The sequence below is a fragment of the Lampetra fluviatilis genome, chromosome 34, assembly GCF_964198595.1.
Source record: "Lampetra fluviatilis chromosome 34, kcLamFluv1.1, whole genome shotgun sequence".
Lineage (NCBI taxonomy): Eukaryota > Metazoa > Chordata > Hyperoartia > Petromyzontiformes > Petromyzontidae > Lampetra > Lampetra fluviatilis.
Genome location: NC_136308.1, coordinates 2988323 through 3004715, shown reverse-complemented (window position 1 = coordinate 3004715; position 16393 = coordinate 2988323). Strand labels below are relative to the sequence as shown.

The following is a 16393-nucleotide window of genomic DNA, read 5'->3' as shown; positions in this document are numbered from 1 at the left end:
AAAGGCTCATTATCGCAGGCGGCAGCTGTGAGAGAAAAAAAACCCATCGATGCCACGGTTAATGGCTCAAAGGGCTGAACTTGGCACTGCACCACAGTGGAAAAAAAAGCCACAACACCATCATGGCAAAGATTAGGAAGTAAAACTTCCATATAAATACAACTTTATAATGGGAGATGATTCCGTGGTGAAATGGTAACCATAGTGGACTTGCATTCCGGAGGTCCCCAGTTTGATCTGCTGGCAATCCTTACATCACCCCCACCTGTGGAGCCAACAATATCAATGGGTAACATCAGCAAGCTGCTTGGCAGGTCGAGTGTGGTGGGGTAAAGTGTGGGCACTCCCACCTCTTCCGAGACATATGGCCAGCGCAGAATAGGAATCCAAAACAATGTGGCACAGTGTGTTTTTCACGATTCTTAAAATCCATGTCATCTTCTTGGTTCTTTCGGTAAAGTCACGTAGAATGGAAAAAATAAAATAAGAAAAATAAAACATAATAAAATTATTCTCGCGACGTTTCGGCCACAACGCAAGCAGCCGTCCGTTGCGTTGTGGCCGAAACGTCGTGAGAATTATTTTATTATGTTTTCTTTTTATTATTTAATTTTTTTCCATTCTACGTGACTTTACCGAAAGAACCAAGAAGATGAATCCCTGCAGTCACGAAAGCTTAATATCGAAATCCATGTCATCGCTTCATAAATGGACAAATCAAACACTTTCCGTGGGTACTCCCCACTTCTTCTGAGACACCTTAACAGCGTGGAAGAGTAGGCAAAATATCCTCCGGAGACGGCTCCCTAGAGCTCCGTGAAGTGGACGTGCTTCTGCCAGCGGGCGTTAAGAGCAAGATTTCGCAGGCACGGCTGCACCTTTACCTTTCACGCGACACCGACGTTAATCCGTTCAACGTGAATATAAAAGCCGCGTTCCAGTTGAGCGCACGTTCGTTGAAAACGCGTTTAAAAATCACTTGCGTCGGTGGGAGCCCACTAAACGAAACAGATGTTTATTGGCGACGGATACACTTAAGATTGATGTTGGCCTCACACTCAAACAACAAGGCACAGCCAGAGCAGGACGGAGTGCTTTTGGAAAGCCGATCCGAAGCTTCGAGAGGCTGAATTCGGATGTCGTTGCCAGCCAAAGGCGAACGGATCGAGGGGGAGTATGGAAAAGAACACGGGCGCAAACAACGACGGCGGAAAGATGACGGCTGGGGAGTTTATTCGATGACATAACGCGTTGGGATATTCATAATGGTACATTACTGCCAAGGCAGCTCACCGTGGCCGGAGACAAACCAATGGATGTTAGTAGTTAACGCACATTGCTGGGTGGTCGTTACGTTACATGTGCGTAAGACTTTTGTTTAACTGTAATAGGTGAACATTTGCAACTTTACTACTGCAGCGGCTAATCAAAAAAATATAAGTAAAAAAATCATAGACATGGCTATATATTTATGTTAATATACACAAGAAATGCTTGTATAACGTATAACATAATACATGCTTAATATTGACTTGAATCGCAACACAAGCAATCGTCATCAGGTGAGGCAGCAGGAGAACTGCTGTCTCACCTGATGATGACTGCTTGTGTTGCGATCGAAACGTGACTTTACCGAAAGAACCAAAGAATATGCTTAATCAGAATCAGAAAGGGTTTTATTCGCCATGAAAGTTCGCACAGACAAGGAATTTACTTTTTTTATATTATGCTATGCCCAAGCAGAACGTGTGAATAAACATGTACAATATTATAAACGCTGTGCACAAATAACACGTTGATTACCAACTGATGTGAGCCTAGTTGAGTAAAAACTAAAAAAACTGCCACTGGGTTACAAGGTGCTACTTAAGAATTGGCTGTCAGTCTGTGATGGAGGGACAGGGTTGAGAAGGTGGTGGTACGGGGCGATGGGGCAAAAGACAGATTGATGGCTCTTTCATTCCACAAAGGTGACTGCAACGAAATCGGCTGAGGGCTTACATCCCTGAAGGCCAAGCCGGGCCATCTCCAAACCCAAAACACATTAAACCCACTGACAGATGAGGCCAGCTCCCATTGAGTCGGCATGGCTCTCATCTCTCAACAAACGGTGGGGAAGGGGGCGATGCAGAAATTACGGAGATGCTGGTCGCGAAATAAATAAATATCCGCGCACACCTGATGCACGTGCGCGCACCCCGACGCGGTGGAACGGGGAACGCAAAACCGCCGTGCGGCGTGATTCTCTCCCGAACGGGTTAACAGCTCCCGCCGTGACGGTACCGGCCAGACCGCGCGGGCGCCTAGCGCCGTGCCAACAGAGCCGTCAGTCGGCAACGGACTTAATCTCCCGCCGAATTAAGCAGGGCGATAAGCGGCCCAGTGAAATTAAAGTGTGCGTCAGCAGCAGAGTGTTCACAAGGGCGATTGGGTGTCGTGGAAAATGTAATGTTATTAAACCGCTTGTGTTTTCTTGTAGAAGTAGTAGTTCGGTTCGGTTATCGCTCTTCGAGTTATTAAAGTACGTGCAGGAACACGATGAGATACGCGGTTTGTTTCTTTTTCAAATACCACAGCGAAGAATATTTTACATTGATCACGTTGTTGGGTTTTTTGTGCAATGTGGGTAATTTTTTTATGATTTTGGCTACGGCAGCAGTGCACAATGTACTACACTCTTGGGGAGACTGTTACAGAGTTTTTTATGGCCATTTCACAGATGATTACATGATTAGGCAATGCTCTGCATGAATATATCGCGAGTCAAATCACCCCTGTCTTTTGTGGATGGACGATCAAGTGAGTGAAACAAACCAAATATTATAACCCGATCAGACGCAGGTACATTTATAACCACAACATGCACACATCTCATTTTGTTAAAGAGCCATAAACCAGTCATGGAAATTCGGACAAGTATGCCCATACGACTACTACTGCTGACATCTCCTCAAAGTAGTATCCATTTTACTGGCCTGAGACAACACACACGGGGGTTTTCTCCAGGTGCTCCAGTTACCTCAAACACGTAAACACTCGTTAATTGGCCGATAACACCTTGATATATAAAGGACTGCAGATCTTGGGTGGGAATTTGGCTCACCGCCCGGCTGCTTTCCACACTTGCGTGTCGTTCCCCATGCCTCTGAGTCGTTCTCGCTCTTTGAGTGAGTGAATATTGTCCTCGTTACAAGTTGAAAGTAACGTTTCTTTTTCTTTTAAACCCCAGCCAGGATCACAACCCACAACACCGCTTACTCCGACGCTTGAGAAGAACTGAACTCAAAAAGGTGAAAATATCAAAGAAGGCTGTGTTGAAATAATTCACCTGAAACGAGGAGCCACATTCTGAAAAGAATAATAACAAACCGTCCGAATTTGTCTTCTTGGTTCTTTCGGTAAAGTCACGTAGAAGGGAAATAATTAAATAATAATAATAAAACATAATAAAATTATTCTCACGACGTTTCGGCCACAAACGCAAGCAGCCGTCCTTCTTCACCTGAGGACGGCTGCTTGCGTTGTGGCCGAAACGTCGTGAGAATTATTTTACTATGTTTTATTTTTATTCTACGTGACTTTACCGAAAGAACCAAGAAGATGAATCCCTGCTGTCACGAAAGCTTTAAATCGTCCGAATTTGATTCGTGAACGAGCGAGCGACAAGAGCACGCGGAGCAAATCGCGGAGCGGGTAACGCGAACGAATCCCGTGCACCACTGCTGCCCTTCAGCTGCGTCGCTGCTCCGAGCCAACGGAGGAGAGCAGCTCAAGTCTGCTGAGGCGTGAAGCCAAAATGTTAATCAAACGTCCGGGCCTGTACAGCTCAGCGGGAAACTCTTTGTTGACACTTGCCTCTCTCCCCCCTCAGCCACTGGAACAAAAGAAAAATTAGCTGCAGCGCGGCCGCTAATTAAAGAAAAAAAGTATTTTGCTTTCCGCGGCAGCCTTGTTTTTTTTTAACAACGCAGCTGCCCTTTTTTCCGACAGGGTTAGAGAACTGGTTCAAAGGTCAATAGCACGTTAATATGGCTGGCCCATTGAGATTATCATCAGCCGCCTCTTGAACTCCGGCTGAAATGGCCGGCATGTCGGTAACCAATTCCTTCGCTGTGGCAACAAATAATTCTTGGAATGCAAAGAAAATGGACCTGCGGTGAAAAAGGGAGACACGAGACAACCGACATATTTGGCAAAAATAAATAAAGAGGATAATTTTACCACAGTGAAATGCTACAGAAACTATTTGGCTTCTCTTTTTATATTTACCCAACTTAAAATTCTTGTTAAAGTGCCGATTAAAGGGCTAAAAATAAGATAATGGATTCTCGGGAGCGTGTTACTGGTGAAAAATTGGCGACAAGCCCGTGGAATATTTCATTATTTCGTCTCTAAATGGATACATGAAACGGTGCTTGGTATGAGTTCCGCTTATCGCTGCAGGGAGAAAGTCATGATGTCTCGACAGCCAATCATCTTTAAAAACATTTTTTTTAATCTAACGACGGACCAAAATCATGTGACAACAACACTCGTATCTGCCAGCAACACTTCATAAATACGACTATGCTTTACCATGAAGCAGGAAAAAATAGAATGTTAGCATTTTATATATTAATTTACCAGCCCTCTGTCAACTACTGATGTATGTACGTTGAACTTCTTTCGTACCGTGCATAGCCAACCGTACTAATCGGAGGTGATGGGCTACGGTCTCCCCGCATCATATCGGTCAGAGGGATTGTTTGACCATACTTCACCATGCTGGTCAGTGCAGGTTGGGGAAGGGCCAAACCAACGCCACCACCCAGAACAGTTCAGATATCACTCACTAAACTTTCATTGTATTACAAATGTATAGTCACAAGTAGACATGTAATGATGCATATATTCACGGTTATCTGTTCTTAGGCTCAACGATGCATTAATAATAATGATGCAATTTGTAACACGGGCAGTATTTCAAAGAGATAAATGACCGTGACTGAGGCGTGGAGCCAAGATCAGTGTCGCTTGAGAGCCGGGGCGAAACAGGTTGGGGCTGTGGGGGGGGGGGCCTTTAAGTCGGCGTAGATTGACCCCCGTGAACGTGCAGCGGCGGGCACGCGGGGCGGCGTTCCAGACGGCGAAACTTCAAATCAGAGCGAGCCGGTAGCTTTACCGCCGTTTATTTCGCCATTTAAATAACGGGCGGCGTCCGCGAACCGGCGGGCATTTAACCCGCACGCACTTGCCGGTGAGGTTCCGGCAAAACTCTCAACGCCCGTGGCACGGCCGCTGCCTTCACTCGACGTGGCTCACCAAGAAGCCGCGGCGCACACCCGGCGACCCTGAATGCGCTCGGGACAATCGAGCAGGACGTTCCCGTGGCAGGGGGGAGCTGGTGCGAGGGGCGGCCCGGCCGCTGTGTTGAGTGCCCGGGGTGTGCGTGCGTGCGCGCTCTGCCTCGTAGAATTGTGCCAAGCGAGGGTAAAATGCACGGGGCGCTTATACGGAGGTGGTGGTGGTAGTGGGGGTTCGTTTTGCCATCCCAGGAGATCGCCGCGAAGGTTTCGCCGAACCAAAATGCCAACGCGCAGTTCGGCAACGAGCGCGCTGCCAAATACCGAGAAGACAATGCGGCGCAAAATAAACACGAGTGGAAAATTATAGCGGTTATTAGGCGGAGCGCGCGTAAGTGCCGTATTTGTGTTTAGTCTGGCCGGTGTGTCGCATTAAACAAAAATACGAACACCTGCTCTCCCCTGCTCCCTTGCTAGCTCATCAAGCACTGAAATTTGCCTCACCAACTGCCCAATTTTGGCCTTGAGTACTTTGTATCTAAACGTATTAAAAGTACAAAATGCCTCCTCGTTTATTTTTGCGAAGCCTCGTTCTTTTGGGAAATATTTACGGAAACAAACACCGAGGTTCCTAAACCAAAAGCCATCCACACAACTGCAATGGTACACATTTTTAAAAAAGCTGTGTGACTTTTCCCTGCGCACTGCTGCGTAAAAGGACTTTAAACAGCCACTGCTCAGTAACATGATGTGAAAAAGCACGCAGATTCAAGATATGCGAAGCGCTAAACGATTTCATCCTGCATATAGCACACGGAAAATACTTTAGCGTGATTACCGCACGCATAACACGCACAGCTATTCCCAGAACATTGTTTAATTTTAATTTGATGGCAGGCATCGTTTTGTTCACTTGCATATCCAAGCCAGACAGACTACCTACAGCTAATATACAGTTGGCAGCAATAAAAGTCTTTGTCAAACAGGACCTGTGATGAATTAAGTCAGGCTTACCAAATTATGCCTTTCACGAACTGCCAGTTTAACTTTGCGACCCATACCATGTGACCACAGGCGGCTTGAGCGAGGTGCCACAAAGCAAACTAAAAATGGGCCATTCTTTGAGTGCGCTAAATCTATAAACAAAACAACCCAGCATGCTGCATTTGGCCTTTCCAACTCAAGAGTATATAACAACAACGCATGACCAACTGCTGATGTTATTCAGAATTGGCAAGATGTATTAGGGATGCAAACACGTGCAAAATGTTTTTTTTGTGGGTAATGTGTAGGGCTCTATACAATGGGAGATAATAAAAAAAACAATAGTCGGTTGAGAAACTTGCCCAGAGTTTCGAAGTGATATCAAAGCAACTACAGGACCAGTGTGCAATCCATTACTGGCTGTCTGTAGCTAGAAATACATTTCCCGTGTGTGACAACCATCGTTGCGCCGCTCTATGTCCAGCACTGCTATAAAAGACGAATTTCAGTGGGGCGTTTGCGCATGAGACGAATTCAGATTTACTCCGATGAGGGCAAGCAATCAAGGTGATTTCAAGACACTGAATTAACCTTCGACGCAGAAACGTTAAAATGCGAATTTACGGCATGGGCGAATGCAAAAAATACGAGCAATTACGTTCATTTACCAGATGTAACGCAACGGGCATGTTGCCTATAAAAAGGGAGTCAATTGAATTAACAAGATTGAATTAACAAGACAGAAAGAGGCGGAAAAAAATAAACTCGGATATATTCAATAAGCACATTAATCTAAAATAATGGCAGGCACACTTAAAAAAACACATTACAATTTCATGTCGGACTCGCTGGGGACTGAGGCACGGGCGGATGTGTGAAAAGATCAGATATGGTGTCGAACGTCCATAGAAAACGATATTTACACAGTGCACACACACACACATACTGCACCGGGTGTGGGTGGTTAATTGGTCACGGTTGATAAGCGACGACGGGTGGATATCGTGACATTGCACTGCACGTATGCAATGTCATCCGCGTGCAGACATGTAACGGTATCTCTAGGGCAAGAATTCATACCAGGCGAGGAATACGATCGGCCTCTCATCCGGAAAGTCTCTCCGCATGAGATCGTGAGGAGGCTTGGGACCAAATGACATCTACTTTGGACCCAAGTAGTCCTACAAATGCTCCCGCTCGGTTCATCAAACATATGAACACCCTTTTTGGCCGTGCACAGATGTTCAATATATTTAGCCGTGTCGGACTTGATCTGATCCGTCGAAGCCCTCTAAACACAATCAATATTGTTGCGATATAAGACAATTGTGTTGGTGATCGGTAAACGTTGGTTGTGGAAATCAGAATTCATGCTCTAAATGGTTTAAACAACCATTGGAAACGATTATAGGATTTGTGTTTTGTTCCAAAGTGGGGAGCAGTATCTCCAAATCGTTTTTTTCAGATTTGGCCACTGGGCTAATGATTCAATACTATAACCACGTGGCCAGCAGCGTTTAGTCCGATCTTGGAAGTCTGTGTTCTGGGCCTTCCAATGTCAGTACCACTTGTCGATTCTGTACAATAACTTAACGGGCAATTTCATCTGACATGAATCCGTGTCAATTTACATACCAGTACAAGCAAAACCCAAATATATATTATGATTTTTTTGTGGAATTTAATTTATCCGAGCCAACTGCCTATACAGGACCTTGATTTTTTATATATTAATCATTTATGTTAATACAGCATTTTCATTTTTATTCTGTGGCGTGTTGATATTTTGCTGTAATTTATATTTGCTATGTTGCTGCTGCTGCTTTTGTCAATCTGGTGGCCCAGGCCCATCTTGCGAATGCAGCTATCCCCGAACTATCTGTTCACTGATTAAACAAAATGACGTGCGAACCTCAAAACTCGGGTCTCACCACACCATGAGAATCGAAGGAACAAAGTCCACCAGAGTTTAACATTTGGCATGAAAAAAATCGTTAAATATATAATTATTTAGTGACAGCTCGAGAACATCTGCATGCATCTATGCCAGAGGTGGGGAATGTTCAGACCGCGGGCCGTATAAGGCCCGCGAAATCATTTGGGTCTGGCCCTGCCAAGGCAACCGCAGGCGGGACTTGAAATTCAATAAATCTAGGAGCAAACCTGGAAAAGCAGTTGCGAGTAGCGACATCATCAATAGTCAGCTAACATCACACGCCTCGCCAAAGAGAAGCAGTTCCAGCCATCGCATTAGGGGTGAGTTAATTAAATGTTTGACCAAATATAACAGGCTAATTGTTAAGTTGATAATTTTGTATGGCCCGGGAATGATGTTATAAATATACAAATGGCCCTTGGCAGATAAAAGGTTCCCCACCCCTGCTCTATACGAAGGGAGGTGAGCAACTGCAAATGGTCTCACAAAGCGAATTACTTTCTCCCAGATTAGTAGAATGGAATGTTTCTCTCTATCTCCGGTGTGGGACTGTTCCCTGGACAGGAGTGCCGGGTCCATCCCTGCTTGAACACAAACTGCTAAAGGCAGGACGGCGCAGGTTATTTTACGTGCGTATATGTTTTCCACGCCTACATGTTTTACACGCCCGTACGTATTTGCTGAATGTTACGTGACTCCATCTCTTTGTGATTCCGTACTGTGATCATTTCCATAAAGTGACGTGACAGTAACCTTTACTATCGCTGTATGTCACGTTTGATAAATTAAATTATACATTAAAAAAAGTCGCCAATGTGAAATTGCTGAATAATAAACACTCACCAGCTCGCCTTTAAGCAGATGTTTGCCAATATCATCCGTCTTGACGCTTTGGCTTGCTCCAAATCGTTGGGGCCCATAATAGTTGATAAATCCATGCTCCTAAATGCACAACCGTACGAGTAAAAATATACTTAATTTTCATTCCGTGGTTTTATATTTATCAGTTTCAATGCATCATCCAACCTCCAGGTAGCTGCCATGTTGAATGCTTAAACACGCGTAAAAATGGGCAGTTCAGAAAGTCGGTTACTGGATTATCTATTTGATATTTTAGTCTATTCCCCTTGTGCGAGTGGGATTACTCTGGGCAAACCAGTTTGTTCCCACTTCCAAACATAATTATCAACGATGAGCGTGTTACCATTCAGGCTTTGCGATTCAACTCTACAATAAATAATGGTGCATGTCTAATCTCATGGCTGCATAGCTTTAGAGTTTATGCGAACCAATTAAGCGCAACACATACAAATCAAGAGCAAATTGTACTTATGCCCACAATTTAACACGTACATCGTAAACTTCGGAAAACATTTTCATCTAATGAACCATTGCACCATTACATATCTACTCAATAAAAACAAATTATCCGTGTGAAAATCTTGAGACTCAGCAAGGCTTCCATAACATTTTCTTGTTGCAAAGAATCTCTGTATCAGTAAATAAAAGTCTACGTGTTATATGTTTGCCAATGACCGAATCACCGACTGTACATCTGTGAAAAATAACTTAATAGCTCAATGGATTCCTCCAGTCTAAATAAACATCATGATTTTGGAAGCTACGCAAGATTTATCGGAATCAAAATATTTATTGATACTGGAAGAATCCGATGAGCTGTAAGGCTATTTTTCACACACGTTACATAGCGACGGGTAAAAACGTGAAAGCCCGGACAGCGCCTGTATTGGTGACAACCACGCGCAAAGCACAGCTGCGGTAGGCTTTGCGGGAATCGAGGGCCGTGCAGTAATATCCATTGCTCTTCTACACTTCTCACCACCTTCACCAAATCCGTACGCACCAGCGTGGGTGACATTCGGTCAAATATCCTTCACAGCCCCGCAAGGTAGTGGCTGGGTGGGCCCTCAACCTCTCTCGAGAAACGGTGCCTTAACGCGGCGAGAGAGTTTGTGTACGTCTGAGAAGCTGAGCGCTATACCGTCGAGAGCCTAGTGCTCTCAGAAGGGTCACCCAAGGCGGGAAGACTTCAGTGGAGACGTCAGACAAAACCCGTTTCGAAAGGTCCCCACATGACCTTTTCAAATAAATGGTGATCCAAGAAAGCAACGGGAAACTACTTGGATTATTGCTCCCTTGAAAACTTCAATGATGACAAGCAAAATCAACAAAGGCCCTGAGTATCGGCGTCCTTTAAATAGGACAGGGGTGCTAAGAATCTCCGAGCTTGTGTCAAAGAACCCTTTCAAAGTAGCAACTTGGAACGTTAGAAGTTTACTTCAAGCAGGAAAACTAGCCAATGTCATACAAGAAATGGATCGACTTAAAATCAACATAATCGGTCTAAGCGAAACTAAATGGCCTGGAACAAAAAAGTTTATATCGAGCGAACACCACATCTTCTGCTCCGGAGGAGAAGAAAACACCAAACAAACATACGGTGTCGCCTTTATAGTACACAAGAAATTAGCGAATAAAGTCAACAACTTTACCCCAGTATCAGAACGAATAGCACTACTACAATTAGCAGGCAACAAAGTCAACGTGAACATTCTACAGGTGTATGCTCCAACAGCAGATAAACAAGATCATGAAATCGAATCGTTCTATGAGCAACTAACCAACACGCTGAAGCCGCTGAAGAAGCAAGACATCACTATAATCCTCGGCGATTTCAACGCCAAGGTTGGCCACGGTCGAATGCAGAACATTGTCGGAGAACACGGACTAGGAACAAGGAATGAACGAGGCGACAGACTGGTTCAATTCTGCCAAGAAGAACGTTTCAGTATTGCTAACACGTGGTTCCAATTACCACCTCGACGACTGTACACGTGGACCTCGCCGCAAGACTCCGACAACAACATCGTCAGGAACCAAATCGATTATATCCTAATTAACATCAGGTTTAAGTCCAGTGTGATTACAGCAAAAACCTATCCTGGAGCCGATATATTGTCAGATCATAACCCAGTAACAGCTACAATAAGACTCAAATTGCGATCAATACAATGTACAAAGACGAGACGAGCAGACCTGGAGAAACTGAAGAACAGCGCCGATAAAAGACAAGTACAGCAACATCTCAACGATAGCATCCGCTCAATAACAACAGAAACAGCAGATGTTCAGGAGTACTGGCGCTCGTTCAAACAATGCATCACAGAAACAACAGAAGTCATGCTGGGACATCAGCCACCGAAAAAGAAACAACGATGGATGACACATTGTATTCTCGATCTAATGAGCCAACGAAGAATGTACAAAAACAACAACTTGGAGAAGTACAAACAAATGCAACAGAAGATCAGAGAAGCAATCCGACAGGCAAAAGAAAAGTGGATGGAAGAACAATGCGCCGAGATTGAAGAACTAATTAAAAAACATGACAATTTTACTCTGCACAAGAAGCTCAAAGAAGCTGGTAACATCTACAGACCAGCCCCAACAGCTACCTTGTATGCGGACAACAACCAACCAATCCTAAATAAACAAGAAAAAATGGACACCTGGACAAACTATATACACAAGCTCTATGGCGCCATGAGAACACCTGCAGAAAAAGACCAACAGATGTCGAAAGACGCTCTACACATTTTAACATCAGAAGTAGAACATGCAATCAAAACAGCTAAGTCAGGCAAAGCGTGCGGGCCCGACACAATCCATGTAGAATTGCTCAAACTATTAGACAGTAACAACATACGACAACTGACTAATTGGTACAATCAAATATACAATGGCAATAAAATTCCATCCGACTGGCTACAATCCATCTTTGTGGCCATACCAAAGAAAGCAACAAGCCGGAAATGCGAGGACTACAGACTGATAAGCTTGATGAGCCACGTGCTGAAAGTCTTCCTGAAGGTGATCCAACAGCGCATACGCTCCACATGCGAAAATGCATTGAAGAACACACAGTTTGGCTTCTGCAAAGGACTAGGCACAAGAGAAGCAATCTTCTGTCTACAGATACTACTACAGCGATGCTACGAACATCAGAAAGAAGTGTACATCTGCTTCATAGATTACGAGAAAGCCTTTGACTCAGTCGACCACGACCGACTAGCAGCTCTATTAAAACAACTGGGACTAGATAAAAACGACATCAACTTCATCATTGCTCTTTATTGGAAGCAAACAGCCCAACTCCGATATGACAACGAATTGACAGACCCAACACCAATACAAAAAGGTGTACGACAAGGCTGCCCACTTTCACCCAGTCTTTTCAACATCTACTCAGAGCAGATTTTTGATCGAACACTAGCAGATAAAAACATTGGTATTAAAGTCAATGGACAATACATCAACAACATCAGGTATGCCGACGACACTGCACTGCTGGCCGATTCGGAACAAGACCTACAACAAATCTTGGACGAGGTTGCCACAGAGAGTCAAATATGGGGCTTACGAATTAATAAAAAGAAAACAAAGGTTATGAAGGTCAGCCGAACTACAAGCGAAATAACAATCAAGCTTGGTAGCGAAAAATTGGAACAAGTACACCGATTTAAATACCTTGGTGTAATCATTGACGATCAGTTGAACCATGAAGTCGAAATCAAGAGCAGAATTGAACAAGCAAGGCAAACATTTATTAAATGGAAAACACTCCTTGCAGACCGCAACTTGAGTACATCACTGAAACTGCGCACACTGAAATGCTACATCTGGTCAATTTTGCTGTACGGAGTTGAGACGTGGACACTGACAATAACAGCAACAAAAAGGCTCGAAGCTTTCGAGATGTGGCTGTATCGAAGAATGCTGAAAATCCCATGGACAGCCAAAACCACCAATACACAAGTTCTGCAAGATATGGGCACTGACAGGCAACTGCTGAAGACCATCATTAGCAGGAAGTGTTACTGCCTAGGCCACATTGCCCGAAACGACCACAAATACCAGCTATTAAAGCAAATCCTGGAAGGAAAAATCGAAGGGAAAAAACGACCAGGACGGCCAAAAACGACATGGCTTAGTAACATCAAAACATGGCTACAATTAACAACAGCACAAACTCTACACGCCGTGCTAGACCGGGACCAATATCATCGTGAAGTCGCACACGCCGTTAGTCAGCACTAAAGAAGAAGAAGAAGGGCCCACAACCCGGCAGTGCATTGACAAAACGGGCTGCAGATGCGTGAGCGTCATTTTATCAGCGTGTCCATCCAGTGCTCGGCGAGCTGCATTGGCTTCCGGTTGCTGAACGGATTACATGATAAGGTCGCACTCAGTGCACACACAAAGTGCTTGCCACAAATGAATGACATTACCTTGCTGATCTCATCAAGGAGCATAAACCATCCTCGCAGCGGTTTTTGATTAGCCATCAAACAAAGATGGTCACCGCATCGCACGCTTTCAGATGCAACTTCTGCGGCCGTCTGGAACGCTCAACCTTCTGATTTTAGGAAGCCACTGGAGCTATGCACTTTTAAATCCATATTGAAAACTAATTTCTTTAAAACTGCTTTTTGCGTTTTAGTTTGGTGTCCGTCACCCGCACCTCCGATTTGCACGGTTGGCTACGTACGGTGCGAAAGAAGTTCAACATCCATACATACATACAGACTTTTCATTCTTCTCATCCAACCTCGTGCAATACGTTTGTGGGCCAGGTCGCTTCTGACGAATACGTTAATATCTCAGTGAGCTTTACCCGGTAAGGTAATTGAAAAAAGTTTATATTTGTATATTTTTAAAGTGCTTTATTTACACGCGACGTGCGGCAGCGGCGACGTGCCGGACACTCACCGCGACGCCGCGCACGCTTCGCTCGACGCAGTCCCGCACGGCAGCGTCGTCCGGCTGTGGAGTTGCTGTGGGCGCCCCGACGCCTCTGAGCGTCACGCGGAAATGGTTCCCCCACAGCTCGCCGAGTCGCAGCGGGCGGGCTGCTCGCGACGCCGCCGCCACGCGCAGGCCTCTGGCCTCCAGCCTCGCGGCCGCCTCCTGCAACCTGCCGAGGAAAGGGGTCAACTTGACATCGGCACAGCCGTTACTCTCGACGAGACGTTAAATGTCTCGCCCGGTACGCAGGAGGTCGCGGGTTCGACCCTGACGCCTGTGTGTTTGGAGTTTGCACGTTCGCCTCGTGGTGGTCGCGTGGATTATATTCTCCGGGTCCTACGGTTTTTCCCTCCACATTGAGAATCAACGTGCGTTCAGAGTATTTGGCTGCGATACATTTCCGCATGATCAGCCACTTTTTTGAGCAACCATTTGTGGCCAGGTCACCTCTGAAAAAGAGCCATATTGCTCAGTGGGCCTTACCTGGTAAAATTAAAACAGTTTAGTATTTACGTGAAAAACCTAATTAATTGGCTGTGTCGGGTGGTGGCGGGTTTAACGATACATTTATATTTACGCGATCTAACCCAAAAAAAACCTATATTATGAGTTTAGTATATAGTTTTAGTTTAGACTTAGTAGCTAAAGGTGCAACCCTGCAAGCAGTTGCCCGTGCCACGAGAGGGAGCCTTAGAGAGCCCCTGTAGATGGTATTTGCCCTCCTCTTCTCGTACCCACACTTTAGCCCACCGCGCGAGACCCGCTGAACACACTGGGTGCAGGCGCAACCCATCGATTCCGCTGGCTTTAACAGAGATGGGCAGGCAGGGGTGATTTTTACAAACGTGCACCGTCGTTTGAAAACTGCCGCGCCGGCGCATGGAGTGGAACGGGCGACCTCTGGGGCGTGAGTCCAGGAGCGCCGCGGGAGGTCGCGTCGCCAGCGTGAGTAAAACCGAAACCACATTTGACAAATGGGAAAAAATAACCAGGCCTGCGATCGTATAGCAATGTCTATTTTTTATGGAATCTGACTAAAAAAATTGGTGAAATCAAATGTTCCTTCCATGGTAGGATATATGACACGCGCATGTATGTTGGACTTCTTTCACACCATACATCGCCAACCGTGTTCATTGGAGGTGCGGGAGGAAAGACAATACACTGAACACAAAAAAAGCAGTTCTAAAGAAATTTGTTTTCAACGTGATACAATTTGAAACGTGTAACGTGGCAGTAACATTTGCCGTCAAGAAGTATCTGGTTCCATGTTCAGTGACTGACGCTGAAACGCTGAGCTAATCCCACGTGACCCAGGAGATTATCGTTCGTGAACAATAAAAACTAAAACATCATATTGTACAGCCTTTTGTCTGAATGCCTCCCCCATTCCGTGTCGTTCACGGGGGCTGTTTGACCATACTTCACCGTGCAGGTGAGCGCAGGTTGGTGCATCCGTGGACACTCCGGGTACTGGGTTCACAGCACAGCGTACAAACCATTACGCCCAGGGCTCTACCCCCCTTCTGAATACTATAATAGAAATGCAGGAGCCATGTATGGAAAAAGCTGAACAAGTAATCAATGATTACTGTAAATTCATTGCACAATCTAAATACATTCAACTTCAGGTACGATATGCAAAATATGATCAATTACATGACCGCGTGTTTGCATTAACTACACGTGCTTGTGGCAAATCATGCAAATAAACATGATTTGGTAATCATGTTTGTATGCATTGTCTTTAAAACTGATTGGCCTACACCAGAGAGAGCAGCATTTATGGCCTTGTATCACCACAAAGAACTGCTTCACCCGAGCTATCAATACTTTGATATTTGCATTGTATTTGTGCTGATCGCCGTTTGGCATTCTCTTATCATCATATTGATACCGACATAAAGGTTCCCATAGATATAAGTGGTTACTGTGTGTACTTATTGGAGGCTGTGCTCATTAACCAATTTGGATTCTATCTACATCGAATATACTCTAGGTATGAAACAGAGTATTTACTCACCGTTAAACACCTAACTCTGTATGGGTTAATGCACATCAAGTAAAAGGCTGTCGTATTGCTCCATCTAGTGTCGACTGCCGTACACAATTTCTGAGCTGGTGCGTGAAACGGTCACTTGGGATTTGTTGCACGTTTTATTTCGGGCGTCAAACGATTTTGCCCCCAGACCATGAACGGATGGTCGCACAGAAATGAAACCTGTCACGTGTGTGGCGGAGGTTTTTTGAAACATTTGCATAGAACTTAAAGTACGGTGTCGAGATGTTAACTACCTCGCCTGGCAGACAGGGGGTCGTGGGTTCAATCCTGACCCTGATGCCCGTGGTCGCGTGGATTATTTTC

General features: G+C 45.0%; 1 protein-coding gene across 2 annotated transcripts in view; it reads right to left on the bottom strand.

Annotated features, from left to right (window-relative positions):
- PUS7L (pseudouridine synthase 7 like) overlaps nucleotides 1-16393 on the bottom strand; it is a 36478-nt gene that overhangs the window by 14914 nt on the left and 5171 nt on the right. For both annotated transcript variants that reach the window (XM_078872307.1, XM_078872308.1), the window contains exons 5-6: nucleotides 13993-14197; nucleotides 9046-9144 (exon numbers count right to left, since the gene is read on the bottom strand). In XM_078872307.1, the coding sequence (XP_078728433.1) occupies nucleotides 9046-9144; nucleotides 13993-14197 (304 nt within the window). The remainder of the gene's footprint in view (nucleotides 1-9045; nucleotides 9145-13992; nucleotides 14198-16393) is intronic.